The 16,613-nt window shown below is 44.2% G+C and overlaps 1 protein-coding gene across 1 annotated transcript in view; it reads left to right on the top strand.

Moving 5' to 3' along the window:
- The window catches only part of LOC126486316 (uncharacterized), a 259,900-nt gene that overhangs the window by 38,953 nt on the left and 204,334 nt on the right, over window positions 1-16,613 (top strand). The window contains exon 4 of the mRNA XM_050108943.1: window positions 1,805-1,900. Coding sequence (XP_049964900.1) covers window positions 1,805-1,900 — 96 coding nt within the window. The remainder of the gene's footprint in view (window positions 1-1,804; window positions 1,901-16,613) is intronic.

Raw genomic sequence — 16,613 nt, 5'->3', positions numbered from 1 at the left:
CCATGGTCGATCCAGACTGAGATGCATCAACAAGTTTTCTTTCCGTCCCAAAAGCGTTTGAATCATTTGTAAAAACATTTTATGGTCATTGATCCTAATCAGCACTGTTACACCTCCGTCAGTGTTCTCTACAATTTGTAACACGACTTTATGTTTATCAGTCTCCCCATTGTATTGCACTGTCAATTTTTCTACTCACTGCAGCCACAGCAGACATGCCTGCTTCGATTTAGTGCGTTCCTCATTACATAGCGCTTCTTAATATTTGTATTCATGTATAAGAATAGGTTTCGAATAAATTTGGACAATTAGGTATTGATCAATTCACCATTCTCGTTAGGTATTACGTGTAACCAGTGGTGCTTGCTGAGGTATTTGCTAGTGTTGAGTGGTACTTAAGATAGGTAAATAAATTAGTGAAATCAATGTGAAGTGAAGTAGAAATTAGAAAATAAATGAAAAACTTAGTTTAGTTTAGAAGAGTTACACACTGGCAAACAGCGGGCAGAGCAGCAGTGGCAACGGCCGGCTCTTGCAAGTCAGCACATTCAGGAGAAGCCATCGCCCTCCCCACATAAGCGGAAGCTGTCGATTCAGCCGTCAGGGCAACGCCCGACCGGCTCACGTGTTTCTCAACTGTCACATGTTATCAAAGGCCCTCGCCTACATTCCAAGAGCCACAGACCGACGTTAAGAAGATTCTTTGAGAAGCTTTTCAACGTGACAGAAGAGGCAATGACCGTGAAGTCGTTCACCTCCAGTGAAGTGAAGTAAATAAGTAAGCGAGACGCAGTGGGCCCGACAGTAGTTTTCAGTTCAGTTTCGGTTTGAGTTCAGTTCCAGTACAGTTCAGTCGGTGCTGAAGACCGTCATGCAGGAAGAGACTACATCGTACGCAGAAGCACTAAGTCCGCCACTGTAATGGAACAGCAAGCAGCAGCCTCGCCGACAGAAGTTAGAAGGTATATGAAGACTAATTTTTACGTAGCTGGGTGACTCGTGAGGACGGGAAGTGGACGGCCTCACATCAGCAGTCACCTGTGAGCTGGTGATGAAGATCTGACAGTCAAAGACTGGCAAGCTGGATTCTGTTGTTCGAGTCCGGGACACTGGCCTTCCCCCGCCGCGCCGCTCTGCTGGCCGACGCACAACATGTCACACGCGGTCGCATAGAGAAGAGAAACACTGGGACCCCACATCCAAGGTATCACCATCCGATTCACGACTTCGTTCTCAATAACTAAACGGGCCACCTCACGATGCGCGTCTCCAGTCAACTGGGCGAAACAGCTACACGAGACACACACCGCCAGGCGTAATCAGACGCCGCCGCTCACGCAGCAGAAGGCTTTGCAAACGACACAGCTGCCGCTCTCCCAGCCAGAACAATCCAGTAAGGAAACCATTGTACAAATCTTTCAATAAAAGTTATCTTATGTAAAAATGCTGTTTCATTCTACCTCATACCCGAGCCAAGGAAGAACCCACCCTGCCCACATGTTGTTAAGAGAGAAAAAGTAATTTATTTAGTGTTTTTCACCCTGATATAATGCTTTAGAATCAAATGCCCTGTGCAGTAATGCTCATCCTGACAATTGACTAGCATCAAAAGAGGTTACCCAGTTACAATAGCAACCACTATGCTCCATTGTCTATATAACGTTCTGTGTTGTCTTCTGACTGTTTGTTCCAGCCAAAATGAGTGTAGACGTGTAGAATACGATGTGGCTCGTGTGGCGAGTCTCGGCTGCGGCATGTCTAATTGTGAGGTACAGCGAGGTGACGAGGCGGTGGCGTGTTGCAGGTGCCAGCGGCCTGCACCTGGCCATCGCGTACAACAACAACGAGCTGGTGCAGGACCTGGTGGAGGCGGGCGCCAGTGTGTCCCAGCGCGCCATTGGTGAGTGGCTGCCCCTCCTAAGAGCTCTGAAAGACGTCAGGACATTGCGTACCGACGTGGCGTGACGTGTAACTCTGTGCGATAGACTCCACAGAGTATACAGTCGTCGATGCGCAATGACCAGTTTCTGTCCAAAGCGCTGAGCGATTTCATCCATTCGTTCAAAAGAGGAGGCCGATATCGTTTGCGCGATTTCGGCCGGTCGGCATCACGCTGCAAAGACAGAATTGAGGCGCGCACCCACAATCTCTCTCTAACGACTGTGCAGTAACTATTCAGTAAAAAAGATCGTTTTTTCGTTACTTACAGCTTTATATATCAGCTGCGTAATGACATGCACTTCATTTCTTTAACGATCACAGTTATTGTTTGCACTTACGTAAGACACTGCACGAATTTAGGAAAAGTTTGCAATAAAAAATAGGTTTCATTATGATTTTGTGCTTGGTGCATATTACATAATATTTTGCTGCATATTAAATTTAACTAAGATATCGAATTTTTCCTTTTTGGTGGGGTCCTCTATCTCCAGCAATTTTGAGGAAAGTGATCTGATTTTGCACACTCATATCCGATGGCGGATGCCAGCGATAAAGTGAGAATAAAATATCTACAACATTCCTCATATTTCATAAACGATCCGAGAAACAGAAATTAGATTTTGGCGAATGATAGCATGCAAAGAGGAGAGTATTTTCCAATACGGTTATTATGCAAACTTTCATTATCCACCAAGTTATTCCACTAACTACAGACTTCTTCGGTGAAAAATGTAATTTTTAAGGACTATCGGTAGATGGTGAAAAGAGACATGGTATGGATTTTGGAACCAAAGTGAAGACGTTATACTTTTATTTTTATACCGAGGATAGGCTTTTTATAAGTTACTGGCCTTACTTTTCCTCAGTTTCTCCTTAATAAAATTAGTAAATCAATCTTTCAGAATTCTATCGCAGCTCCGTCTGCACAACATGTTAGTTACGTGACACTGCGTAAAATCCGCTGTGTTTCGGCAAAAGAAGAAAATTTTAATATGGCAACAAGGCAAATGTACGTTTTACTCAAAATTCGCCACTCATGACGCTTTCTTGTAAGTTACAAGTGGTTTACAAGCCAGCAGAAAATTAATTTATGCTTTAGTTGCATTTTCAGCAAAATTATTTCTAGATACTAACCAAAGCAGAGATAACGGTAGATCTTTTTGAATGGTTTAGAGACGAATGGAAAAACTGGTAGAAGCCGACCTCGGGGAAGATCAGTTTGGATTCCGTAAAAATGTTGGAGCACGTGAGGCAATACTGACCTTACGACTTATCTTAGAAGTAAGATTAAGGAAAGGCAAACCTACGTTTCTAGCATTTGTAGACTTAGAGAAAGCTTTTGACAATGTTGACTGGAATACTCTCTTTCAAATTCTAAAGGTGGCAGCGGTAAAATACAGGGATCGAAAGGCTATTTACAATTTGTACAGAAAGCAGATGGCAGTTATAAGAGTCGAGGGGCATGAAAGGGAAGCAGTGGTTGGGAAGGGAGTGAGACAGCGTTGTAGCCTCTCTCCGATGTCATTCAATCTGTATACTGAGCGAGCAGTAAAGGAAACAAAAGAAAAATTAGGAGTAGGTATTAAAATCCATGGAGAAGAAATAAAAACTTTGAGGTTCGCCGATGACATTGTAATTCTGTCAGAGACAGCAAAAGACTTGGAAGAGCAGTTGAACGGAATGGACAGTGTCTTGAAAGGAGGATATAAGATGAACATCAACAAAAGCAAAACGAGGATAATGGAATGTAGTCGCATTAAGTCGGGTGTTGCTGAGGGAATTAGATTAGGAAATGAGTCACTCAAAGTAGAAAAGGAGTTTTGCTATTTGGGGAGCAAAATAACTGATGATGGTCGAAGTAGAGAGGATATAAAACGTAGACTGGCAATGGCAAGGAAAGCGTTTCTGAAGAAGAGAAATTTGTTAACGTCGAATTTAGGTGTAAGTGTAACGAAATCTTTTCTGAAAGTGTTTGTATGGAGTGTAGGCAAGTATGGAAGTGAAACATGGGCGGTAAACAGTTTAGACAAAAAGTGAGTAGAAGCTTTTGAAATGCTACAGAAGAATGCTGAAAATTAGATGGGTAGATCACGTGATTAATGAGAGGTACTGAACACAATTGGGTACAAAAGAAATTTTCGGCCAAACATGACTAGAAGAATGGATTGGTTGATTGGACGCGTTCTGAGTCATCAAGGAATCACCTATTTGGTACTGGTGGGAAGTGTGGACGGGAGGGGGGGGGGGGGGGGGAGGGTGCTAAAAGTCATAGAGTGAGACCAAGAGATGGATACAGCAGGGAGATTCAGAAGGTGAAGGTTGCAGTATTTATTCGAAGATAAAGAGGCTTGCACAGGACAGAGTAGCATGGACAGCTGCTTCAAACCAGTCTCTGGACTAAGGACCACAACAACAATATATTTATTTCTTAAACACTCTTACCTAGCTACTTTATCCGGCTTCAGCTGGGAGGAGATAAATTTGCTGCCAAATAATATAGTTACTTAGTTATTATTAAATAAAATACTATTCATTCTATTTTTCACACTATCATTTTTGTTACAGCATTTGGTTATTACAGGCTTTTTAAAAAATAGAGGCTGTAGTTTCAGGTATATATTCCCTAAATGTAGGCAACAAAAAAATTCACTGCAACGAGTGTTCAGTAATGTTTGGAATCCGAGTTATGGCCTTAAAGTTAGTGACATTCACTGAAACGTTTTACTTCGCACAGATAGTTGCCATGACAAAACATGTTAACCGCATTGTTAATTCCGAAGCGAAGGGTTCACTGAGTGTCGTGCTCGACATTCGACACGTTATCAAATCAGGACCTGGCAGAGACACAATTCCTGTACAGAAACGCGGACGGTACGATGTTTCTAGAAGGATTGGTACAGACAGCAATGATTCCAGACCAAATGACATTTGAACTTCTCCATCACCTTATGTGCACTCACTAGAATTTTACATCTCTGGTTTGGAGAGGGTACGACGAATTTCTGCAACTTCAGTTGTAGATGAAGATACTGTGGATCCTGTGCAAACGACTACTTCTCTCAGTACACGAAGGTTAGTTTTGCAAGTGAATCTTTTTCCTAAGACTGTGTGGATACTGTCGCAAGGTCAACTATTGTGTCCTCATCATTTTCAACGTGTACAGTTCCTGTCGCCAGCAGATTACGCCGCACGAGTTATGGTGTGACAGCGGTTCGTGGACCAGTGTGCTACAAAGCCGAACTTTCCTACAGTACCTTGGTATTGTTCACATATGAAGTACAGTTCAGGCGAGATGTCGTAACAAACTTCCGCGATCAGCATACATGGTCATATGAAAAGGCACATACAGCTGTTCTGCCTGTCACTAAGAACATTTCTCCCTCAGGTAGTAGGCCAATATCATTGGTAATCGATTAGTTCGACGGAAAGCCAATATTCAGGCAAGAAGAGGGTATTCTGATAATCTGTTTCGAAGGCCCTATCTCAGAAACCAAGCATTTCTGGGCACATCTTGTAATGACCTTTTGTTATTACCTGCATATGATGAATGTTGTTGTTGTTGTGGTCTTCAGTCCTGAGACTGGTTTGATGCAGCTCTCCATGCTACCCTATCCTGTGCAAGTTTCTTCATCTCCCAGTACCTACTGCAACCTACATCCTTCTGAATCTGCTTAGTATATTCATCTCTTGGTCTCCCTCTACGATTTTTACTCTCCATGCTGCCCTTCAATACCACATTGGTGATCCCTTAATGCCTCAGAACACGTCCTACCAACCGATCCCTTCTTCTAGTGAAGTTGTGCCACAAACTCCTCTTCTCCCCAATTCTATTCAATACCTCCTCATTAGTTATGTGATCTACCCATCTAATCTTCAGCATTCTTCTGTAGCACCACATTTCGAAAGCTTCTATTCTCCTCCTGTCCGAACTATTTATCGTCCATGTTTCACTTCCGTACATGGCTACACTCCATACAAATACTTTCAGAAACGACTTCCTGACACTTAAATTTATACTCGTTGTTAACAAATTTCTCTTCTTCAGAAACGCTTTCCTTGCCATTGCCAGTCTACATTTTATATCCTCTCTACTTCGACCATCATCAGTTATTTTGCTCCCCAAATAGCAAAACTCCTTTACTACTTTAAGTGTCTCAATCCCTAATCCAGTTCTCTCAGCATCACCCGACTTAATGCGACTACATTCCATTATCCTCGTTTTGCTTTTGTTGATGTTCATCATATATCCTTCTTTCAAGACACTGTCCATTCCGTTCAACTGCTCTTCCAAGTCCTTTGCTGTCTCTGACAGAATTACAATGTCATCGGCGAACCTCAAAGTTTTTATTTCTTTTCCATGGATTTTAATACCTACTCCTAATTTTTCTTTTGTTTCCTTTACTGCTCGCTCAGTATACAGATTGAATGACATCGGAGAGAGGCTACAACGCTGTCTCACTCCCTTCCCAACCACTGCTTCCCTTTCATGCCCCTCGACTCTTATAACTGCCATCTGCTTTCTGTACAAATTGTAAATAGCCTTTCGATCCCTGTATTTTACCGCTGCCACCTTTAGAATTTGAAAGAGAGTATTCCAGTCAACATTGTCAAAAGCTTTCTCTAAGTCTACAAATGCTAGAAACGTAGGTTTGCCTTTCCTTAATCTTACTTCTAAGATAAGTCGTAAGGTCAGTATTGCCTCACGTGTTCCAACATTTCTACGGAATCCAAACTGATCTTCCCCGATGTCGGCTTCTACTAGTTTTTCCATTCGTCTGTAAAGAATTCTCGTTAGTATTTTGCAGCTGTGACTTATTAAACTGATAGTTCGGTAATTTTCACATCTGTGCACCAGCAGCAGCGAGTACTGTTTGTATAAAGCGTTTATTTTGCATTTTGTTTACGACCTTCCACTAAGGAAGGGATTCTATTTGTGTTTATCTGCTCTGCATAGTAACTAACAGTTCTTGATAAAACTTTACGTAGTTTTCGTGTTAGATTTCTTAGTGTTTTCTTGATCGTTTAGAACAGAAAGCGCCCTAAAACCGTCTTTTGTTTGTTTCGCGGCCGTTAGCCACTAGTTACTTGAATCAGCAGTTGTCTTGTGACAGCCAGAGCGAGAGCACCAGCAGCAGCGAGTACTGTTTGTATAAAGCGTTTTTGTACTTATTTGCTGCGCTTAGCTTTTAAATAGTTTTTCTGGGAAAACCTAGCGTAGTTTTCGCGTCTCGTATTTCAGTGAGTGTTTCTTGATTATCAGAGTAGCTCATCAGAAGATTATCTTGGGAATTTGTCACCGTATAGAGTAGGGTAAACATAGTCATGTGTAGGGACTGTGGTTGTTGTGAGCGGACGCAAGGAGAATTGGCCACTCTTCGGGGGCAGGTGGAGGCTTTGTCTGTTAGGCTCATCGAGCTCGAGGCGCAGGCGTCGGCTCGTAGTGGCTTTGGGGCAACTGTGGTGAGACCTATGCCTACTTCGGTGGCCCTGGAATCACATGGAACCCCTGATGTCGCTGCGTCTTCCGGCAGTGAGCATCTTACCGGTCAGCCATCACTCCAGGGTGAATGGCGGACAGTGGTGGGCTCGCGCGTGCCTGGCCGAAAGACGAAGGTGGGATCTGGCCGCGTGGCAGCTGCCTTACCCCTTTCCAACAGGTACGGGGTGCTTCCTAGTGGTGATGACATCGTTTCCGAGCCACCACAGGATGCCTCGCCTGTTGGGCCAGTGGCCGATTCTCCGGCAAGGTCCCGACAGTCACAGAGGGCGGGCCTATTAGTTATAGGGAGCTCCAACGTTAGGCGGGTTATGGAGCCCCTCAGGAAAATAGCGGGTAGGTCGGGGAAGAATGCCAGTGTGCACTCGGTGTGCTTGCCGGGGGGTCTCGTCCGTAATGTGGAGGAGGCCCTTCCGGCAGCTATTGAACGCACTGGGTGTGACCGACTGCAGATAGTAGCACATGTCGGAACGAATGACGCCTGCCGCTTGGGTTCTGAGGCCATCCTTGGTTCCTTCCGGCGGCTGGCTGATTTGGTGAAGACAACCAGCATCGCACGCGGACTGCAAGCTGAGCTTAATATCTGCAGCATAGTGCCCAGAGTCGATCGCGGTCCTCTGGTTTGGAGCCGTGTGGAGGGTCTAAACCAGAGGCTCAGACGACTCTGCGACTATAATGGTTGCAAATTCATCGACCTCCGTTATTGGGTGGAGAACTGTAGGGCCCCCCTAGACAGGTCAGGTGTGCACTACACACCGGAAGCAGCTACTAGGGTAGCAGAGTACGTGTGGCGTGCACACGGGGGTTTTTTAGGTTAGAGGGACCCCCCCTTGGGCGAAACGATAAAATACCTGACGGCTTACCAGAGAGGACATTATCATCGTTGATAAAGAACGTCCGTCCTCAGAGACCAAAAACAGGAAAAGTTAACGTAATATTGGTAAACTGCAGGAGTATCCAGGGCAAGGTTCCTGAATTAGTATCTCTTATTGAAGGAAATAGTGCGCATATAGTATTAGGAACGGAAAGTTGGTTAAAACCGGAAGTGAACAGTAACGAAATCCTAGACACAGAATGGAATATATACCGCAAGGATAGGATAAACGCCAATGGTGGAGGAGTATTTATAGCAGTAAAGAATTCAATAATATCCAGTGAAATTATTAGTGAATGCGAATGTGAAATAATCTGGGTTAAGTTAAGTATCAAAGGTGGGTCAGATATGATAGTCGGATGCTTCTATAGACCACCTGCATCAGCAACCGTAGTAGTTGAGCGCCTCAGAGAGAACCTGCAGAACGTCGTGAAGAAGTTTCGTGATCATACTATTGTAATAGGGGGAGACTTCAATCTACCAGGTATAGAATGGGATAGTCACACAATCAGAACTGGAGCCAGGGACAGAGACTCTTGTGACATTATCCTGACTGCCTTGTCCGAGAATTACTTCGAGCAGATAGTTAGAGAACCAACTCGTGAAGCTAACGTTTTAGACCTCATAGCAACAAATAGACCGGAACTTTTCGACTCCGTGAATGTAGAAGAGGGTATCAGTGATCATAAGTCAGTGGTTGCATCAATGACTACAAGTGTAATAAGAAATGCCAAGAAAGGAAGGAAAATATATTTGCTTAACAAGAGTGATAGGGCACAAATCGCAGAATATCTGAGTGACCACCATCAAACGTTCATTTCTGAGGAAGAGGATGTGGAACAAAAATGGAAAAAATTCAGAAACATCGTCCAGTATGCCTTAGATAAGTTCGTACCGACTAAGGTCCAAAGCGAGGGGAAAGATCCACCGTGGTATAACAATCATGTACGAAAGGTACTACGGAAACAAAGAAAGCTTCATCATAGGTTTAAGAGTAGTCGAATCATAGCTGATAAGGAAAAGCTGAACGAAGCGAAAAAGAGCGTAAAGAGAGCAATGAGAGAAGCATTCAACGAATTCGAACATAAAACATTGGCAAACAATCTAAACAAGAACCCTAAAAAGTTTTGGTCATATGTAAAATCGGTAAGCGGATCTAAATCCCCTATTCAGTCACTCGTTGACCACGATGGCACCGAAACAGAGGACGACCGAAGAAAGGCAGAAATACTGAATTCAGTGTTCCGAAACTGTTTCACTGCGGAAAATCGTAACACGGTCCCTGACTTCAGCCGTCGTACGGACGCCAAAATGGAAAATATTGAAATAAACGATATCGGAATTGAAAAACAACTGCTATCACTTAGTAGCGGAAAAACATCCGGACCAGACGAGATACCCTTAAGATTCTACAGTGATTATGCTAAAGAACTTGCCCCCTTTCTATCAGCAATTTATCGTAGATCGCTGGAAGAACGTAAAGTACCTAGCGACTGGAAGAAAGCGCAGGTCGTTCCCATTTTCAAGAAGGGTCATAAATCAGATGCGAATAATTATAGGCCTATTTCGCTTACGTCAATCTGTTGTAGAATAATGGAACATGTTTTGTGTTCTCGTATTATGACGTTCTTAGATAATACAAATCTCCTTCATCATAACCAACATGGATTCCGCAAACAGAGATCATGTGAAACTCAGCTCGCCCTATTTGCCCAAGAAATTCACAGTGCCGTAGACACTGGCGAGCAGATTGATGCCGTATTCCTGGACTTCAGGAAGGCATTTGATACGGTTCCGCACTTACGTTTAGTGAAAAAAATACGAGCTTACGGAATATCGGACCAGGTTTGTGATTGGATTCAGGATTTCCTAGAAGAAAGAACACAACATGTCATTCTTAACGGTTCAAAATCTGCAGATGTGGAGGTAATTTCGGGAGTACCGCAGGGAAGCGTGTTAGGACCTTTATTGTTTACAATATACATAAATGACTTAGTTGACAACATCGGTAGCTCCGTGAGGCTATTTGCAGATGACACGGTTGTCTACAAGAAAGTAGCAACATCAGAAGACTCGTACGTACTCCAGGAGGACCTGCAGAGGATTAATGCATGGTGCGACAGCTGGCAGCTTTCCCTAAACGTAGATAAATGTAATATAATGCGCATACATAGGGGCAGAAATCCATTCCAGTACGATTATGCCATAGGTGGTAAATCATTGGAAGCGGTAACGACCGTAAAATACTTAGGAGTTACTATCCGGAGCGATCTGAAGTGGAATGATCACATAAAACAAATAGTGGGAAAAGCAGGCGCCAGGTTGAGATTCATAGGAAGAATTCTAAGAAAATGTGACTCATCGACGAAAGAAGTAGCTTACAAAACGCTTGTTCGTCCGATTCTTGAGTATTGCTCATCAGTATGGGACCCTTATCAGGTTGGATTAATAGAAGAGATAGACATGATCCAGCGAAAAGCAGCGCGATTCGTCATGGGGACATTTAGTCAGCGCGAGAGCGTTACGGAGATGCTGAACAAGCTCCAGTGGCGGACACTTCAAGAAAGGCGTTACGCAATACGGAGAGGTTTATTATCAAAATTACGAGAGAGCACATTCCGGGAAGAGATGGGCAACATATTACTACCGCCCACATATATCTCGCGTAATGATCACAACGAAAAGATCCGAGAAATTAGAGCAAATACGGAGACTTACAAGCAGTCGTTCTTCCCACGCACAATTCGTGAATGGAACAGGGAAGGGGGGATCAGATAGTGGTACAATAAGTACCCTCCGCCACACACCGTAAGGTGGCTCGCGGAGTATAGATGTAGATGTAGATGTCAACACCTGCTTTCTTTGGGATTGGAATTATTATATTCTTCTTGAAGTCTCAGGGTACTTCACCTATCTCATACATCTTCCTCTCCAGATGGTAGAGTTTTGTCAGGACTGGCTCTCCCAAGGCCGTCAGTAGTTCGAATGGAATGTTGTCTACTCCCGGGGCCTTGTTTCGGTTCAGGTCTTTCAGTGCTCTGTCAAGCTCTTCATGCAGTATCGTATCTCCCATTTCATCTTCATCTGCATTATCTTCCATTTCTATAATATTGTCCTCAAGTACATCGCCCTTGTATAGACCCTCTATATACTCCTTCCATCTTTCTGCTGTCCCTTCTTTGGTTAGAACTGGGTTTCCATCTGAGCTCTTGATATTCATACAAGTGGTTTTTTTTCTCCAAAGGTCTCTTTAATTTTCCTGTAGGCAGTATCTATCTTACCCCTAGTGAGATAAGCCTCTATATCCTTACATTTTTCCTCTAGCCATCCCTGCTTAGCCATTTTGCACTTCCTGTCGATCTCATTTTTGAGACGTTTGTATTCCTTTTTGCCTGCTTCATTTACTGCATTTTTATATTTTCTCCTTTCATCAATTAAATTCAATATTTCCTCTTTTACCCAAGGATTTCTACTAACCCTCTTCTTTTTACCTACTTGATCGTCTGCTGCCTTCACTACTTCATCCCTCAGAGCCACCCATTCTTCTTCTATTGTATTTCTTTCTCCCATTCCTGTCAATCGTTCCCTTACGCTCTCCCTGAAACTCTGTATAACCGCTGGTTCTTTCAGTTTATCCAGGTCCCATCTCCTTAAATTCCCACCTTTTTGCAGTTTCTTCAATTTAATCTGCAGTTCATAACCAATAGATTGTGGTTAGAGTCCACATCTGCCCCTGGAAATGTCTTACAATTTAAGACCTGGTTCCTAAATCTCTGTCTTACCATTATATAATCTATCTGATACCTTTTAGTATCTCCGGGATTCTTCCACGTATACAACCTTCTTTTATGGTTCTTGAACCAAGTGTTAGCTATTATTAAGTTATGCTCTGTGCAAAATTCTACCAGACGGCTTCCTCTTTCATTTCTTAGCCCCAATCCATATTCACCTACTATGTTTCCTTCTCTTCCTATTCCTACACTCGAATTCCAGTCACCCATGACTATTAAATTTTCGTCTCCCTTCACTATCTGAATAATTTCTTTTATCTCGTCATACATTTCATCAATTTCTTCATCATATGCAGAGCTAGTTGGCATATAAACTTGTACTAGTGTAGTAGGCGTGGGCTTCGTGTCTATTTTGGCCACAATAATGCGTTCACTATGCTGTTTGTAGTAGCTTACCCGCACGCCTATTTTTTTGTTCATTATTAAACCTACTCCTGCATTACCTCTATTTGATTTTGTATTTATAACCCTGTATTCACCTGACCAAAAGTCTTGTTCCTCCTGCCACCGAACTTCACTAATTCCCACTATATCTAACTTTAACCTATCCATTTCCCTTTTTAAATTTTCCACCTACCTGCTCGGTTAAGGGATCTGACATTCCACGCTCCGATCCGTAGAACGCCAGTTTTCTTTCTCCTGATAACAACGTCCTCTTGAGTAGTCCCCACCCGTAGATCCGAATGGGGGACTATATATGATGGATACGTACCTAAAATTATGCCCTGTATTTGTGAAACACCCTGTATGATGTATTCGTTATCACAGAGATATTGACTTTAATCTTTCACGGGATCATGAAGGAAACTACACTACTATTTTGTACTGTATGGAACTGTGGACCTAGAAACGACGGAGAGGCTTCGTCCCTGTCGTAGCCCGCAGTGGTACAGTGGAACACAACCCCACCACAGGCTACAGCAGTCCACTCACTCCACTGCCGCCCCTCACCGAACCCAGGGTTACTGTGCGGTTCGGCCCCCAGTGATTTCCCCCCCCCCCTCCCCCACCCGGAAACGTCTGACACCAGAGCCAGAGGAGTGTAACCCCAATGTTTGCATGGTAGAATAATGACGATGAACGCGTACGTGGGGACAGCGTGTGTGGGCAGCAGTCGACGACACCGTGTAACTGAGGCGGAATAAGGGGAACCAGCCCGCCGCATTCGCCGAAGGAGATGGAAAACCGCCTTAAAAACCATAGACACACTGGGCGGCACACCGGACCTCGACACTAATCCGCCGGGCGGATTCGTGCCATGGACCGGTGCGCCTTACCGCCCGGAAAGCAGTGCGTTAGACCGCAAGGCTAACCGGGCGGGCGAAACTACACTATACTAAACTGCAGTTCCTATGTGCTTCGACTCGCGAAGAGTGTTATTTCTTCCTCCGTTTTGTGCTTGTTACTCTTCTTTTGATTCACTGCTTCGAAATGAACGTACTCTAATTCTCGCCTCTTCTCCAGTATCTTCATGCGGTTCTTCATTTCGACTCTCTCTTGTTCTTTGCTCTCTTTTTCGAATTATTAGTAAATCTTCTTTCTCTTCGTTCTTCTGTTTCGTACACTACCTTTCCTCTCCAACCCCCCCCCCCCCCCCCCCATCCCTAGAACCCTCCCCCATTCAGTTTTGGCGGTAGATGGGCCTTGATGTCCCATAGATAATAAGAAAATTTAGTAGCAGCGGCTGCCCGTGGGTGGCAAAAATGTGTGGCGATATGGAATCTATCTCTTTCTCCTATGTGCAGTCAGCGAATTTTTCAAATTGTTTTTATTATCGGAGTGCGCCCAAGTAACAGAGATGTATGTAAGCTATACAAAATGTGCGAAAGAGAAGGCAGATGTTGAAGTACACTGCTGGGCATTAAAATTGGTACACCAAGAAGAAATGCAGATGATAAATGGGTATTCATTGGACAAATATATTATATTAGAAATGACATGTGATTACATTTTCACGCAATTTGGGTGCATAGATCCTGAGAAATCAGTACCCAGAGCAACCAACTGTGGCCATAATAACGGCCTTGATACGTTTGGGCATTGAGTCAAACAGAGCTTGGATGGCGTGTACAGCTACAGCTCCCCATGCAGCTTCAACATGATACCACAGTTCATCAAGAGTAGTGACTGGCGTATTGTGACGACCCAGTTGCTCGGCCACCATTGACCAGACGTTTTCAATTGGTGAGATATTTGGTGAATGTGCTGGCCAGGCCAGCAGTCGAACATTTTCTGTATCCAGAAAGGTCCATACAGGACCTGCAACATGCGGTCGTGCATTGTCCTGCTGAAATGTAGGGTTTCGCAGGGATCGAATGAAGGGTACAGCCACGGGTCGCAACACATCTGAAATGTAACGTCCACTGTTCAAAGTTCCGTCAATGCGAACAAGAGGTGATCGAGACGCGTAACCAATGGCATCCCATACCATCACGCCGGGTGATACGCCAGTACGGCGATGACGAATACACGCTTCCAATGTGCGTTCACCGCGATATCGCCAAACACGGATGCGACCATCATGATGCTGTAAACAGAAACTGGATTCATCCGAAAAAATGACGTTTTGCCATTCATGCTCCGAGATTCGTCGTTGAGTACACCATCGCAGCGCTCTTGTCCTTGATGCAGCGTCAAGGATAACCGGAGCCATGGTCTCCGAGCTGACAGTCCATGCTGCTGCAAACGTCGTCGAACTGTTCGCACAGATGGTTGTTGTCTTGCAAACGTCCCCATCTGTTGACTCAGGGATCGAGACGTGGCTGCACGATCCGTTACAGCGATGCGGTTAAGATGCCTGTCATCTCGACTGCTCGTGATACGAGGCCTTTGGGATCCAGCACGGCGTTCCGTATTACCCTCCTGAACCCACCGATTCCATATTCTGCTAACAGTCATTGGATCTCGACCAACGCGAACAGCAATGTCGCGATACGATAAACCGCAATCGCGATGGGCTACAATCCGACGTTTATCAAAGTCGGAAACGTATTTATCCTCCGTACACGAGCCATCACAACAACGTTTCACCAGGCAACGGCGGTCAACTGCTGTTTGTGTATGAGAAATCGGTTGGAAACTTTCCTCATGTCAGCACGTTGTAGGTGTCGCCACCGGCGACAACCTTGTGTGAATGCTCTGAAAAGCTAATCATTTGCATATCACAGCATCTTCTTTGTGTCGGTTAAATTTTGCGTCTGTAGCACGTCATCCTCGTGGTGTAACAATTTTAATGGCCAGTAGTGTAAGATAAAGTGCTCTACGACGTTCTGTAACTTCTCTGGACATTCTGGAACGGGAAACTGTGGACGCTATGTCCCATAAATTTCAACCCCGGAAAGTATACAAGAGAAATTTTTAAAGTGAGTAAGAAATAATGTTGTGTAAACCTTTAAAATTGTCCACAAGTATTGTGAAACCGAAAACTGTGGATGATATGGTCTATAAAATTCACCAGCTGAAGTCATAGAAGGCGAAGTTCAGAGTGCATGCGGCCACATTATTTAGCAATGAAAAAATCATAAATAAATAACGTTCGTATAATACACTGAGGTGACATAAGTCATGGGATACGTCGGACCTCATTTTCCCCGGTGTAGTGCAGCAGCTCCACGTGGAATGGACTCATCAAGTCGTTGGAAGTCCCCTGCAGAAGTACCAAGGCATGCTGCCCATATAGCCGTCCGTAAATGTGAAAGTGTTGTCGGTGCAGATGTTGAGTACGAACTGAACTGTCTGTTGTGTTTCATAATTTACATTCGATAAGATTCATGTCGTGCGATCTGAGTGGCCAAATCATTCGGTCAAATTATCCACGATGTTCTTCAAACCGATAGCAAACTATCCTGGCCCGGAGACATGACGTTGTTGTTTGGGAACATGAAATCCATGAATGGCTACAAATGGTCTCCAAGTAACCCAACACAACCATTCCCAGTCAATGATCAGTTCACTTGGACCAGAGAACCAGTCCGTTCCATGCAAACACAGCCCACAACAAGCTTTCATAGGTCCTGGATGATAACTTGGGTCCACACTTTGACCCTTCCATCAGCTCTTACCAAATGAAACCGGAACTCGTCTGACCAGACACTGTTTTTCAGTCGTCTAGCGTATAACCGATATTGGCACGCACCCAGAAGAGGCGCTGCAGGCGATATCGTGTTCGTCTGCTGCCACAGCTCATTAATGTCGGATTTTGTCACACTGGCCTAACGGATACGTTTGTCGTAGGTGCCACATTTATTTATGCGTTTATTTCACGAAGTGTTGCTTGTCTGTTAGCACTGACAACTCTATGGAAACGACGTTTCACTCCGTCGTTAAGCGAAGACCGTCAGCCACGGCGTTGTTCGTGATGGGAGGCATTGCCTGAAGTTTGGTGTTCCCGGAACACTCTGGACACTATAGAATTTGGAATATTGAATTCGCTAACGATTTCCAAAATGAAACATTCCATGCGTTTAGCTCGAACTACTATTTCGCGTTCAAAGTCTCTTACTTCCCTAAT

This window comes from Schistocerca serialis, chromosome 1, assembly GCF_023864345.2.
Source record: "Schistocerca serialis cubense isolate TAMUIC-IGC-003099 chromosome 1, iqSchSeri2.2, whole genome shotgun sequence".
NCBI lineage: Eukaryota > Metazoa > Arthropoda > Insecta > Orthoptera > Acrididae > Schistocerca > Schistocerca serialis.
Note: the sequence above shows the minus strand (reverse complement) of the source record. Positions and strands in the feature narration are given on the sequence as shown.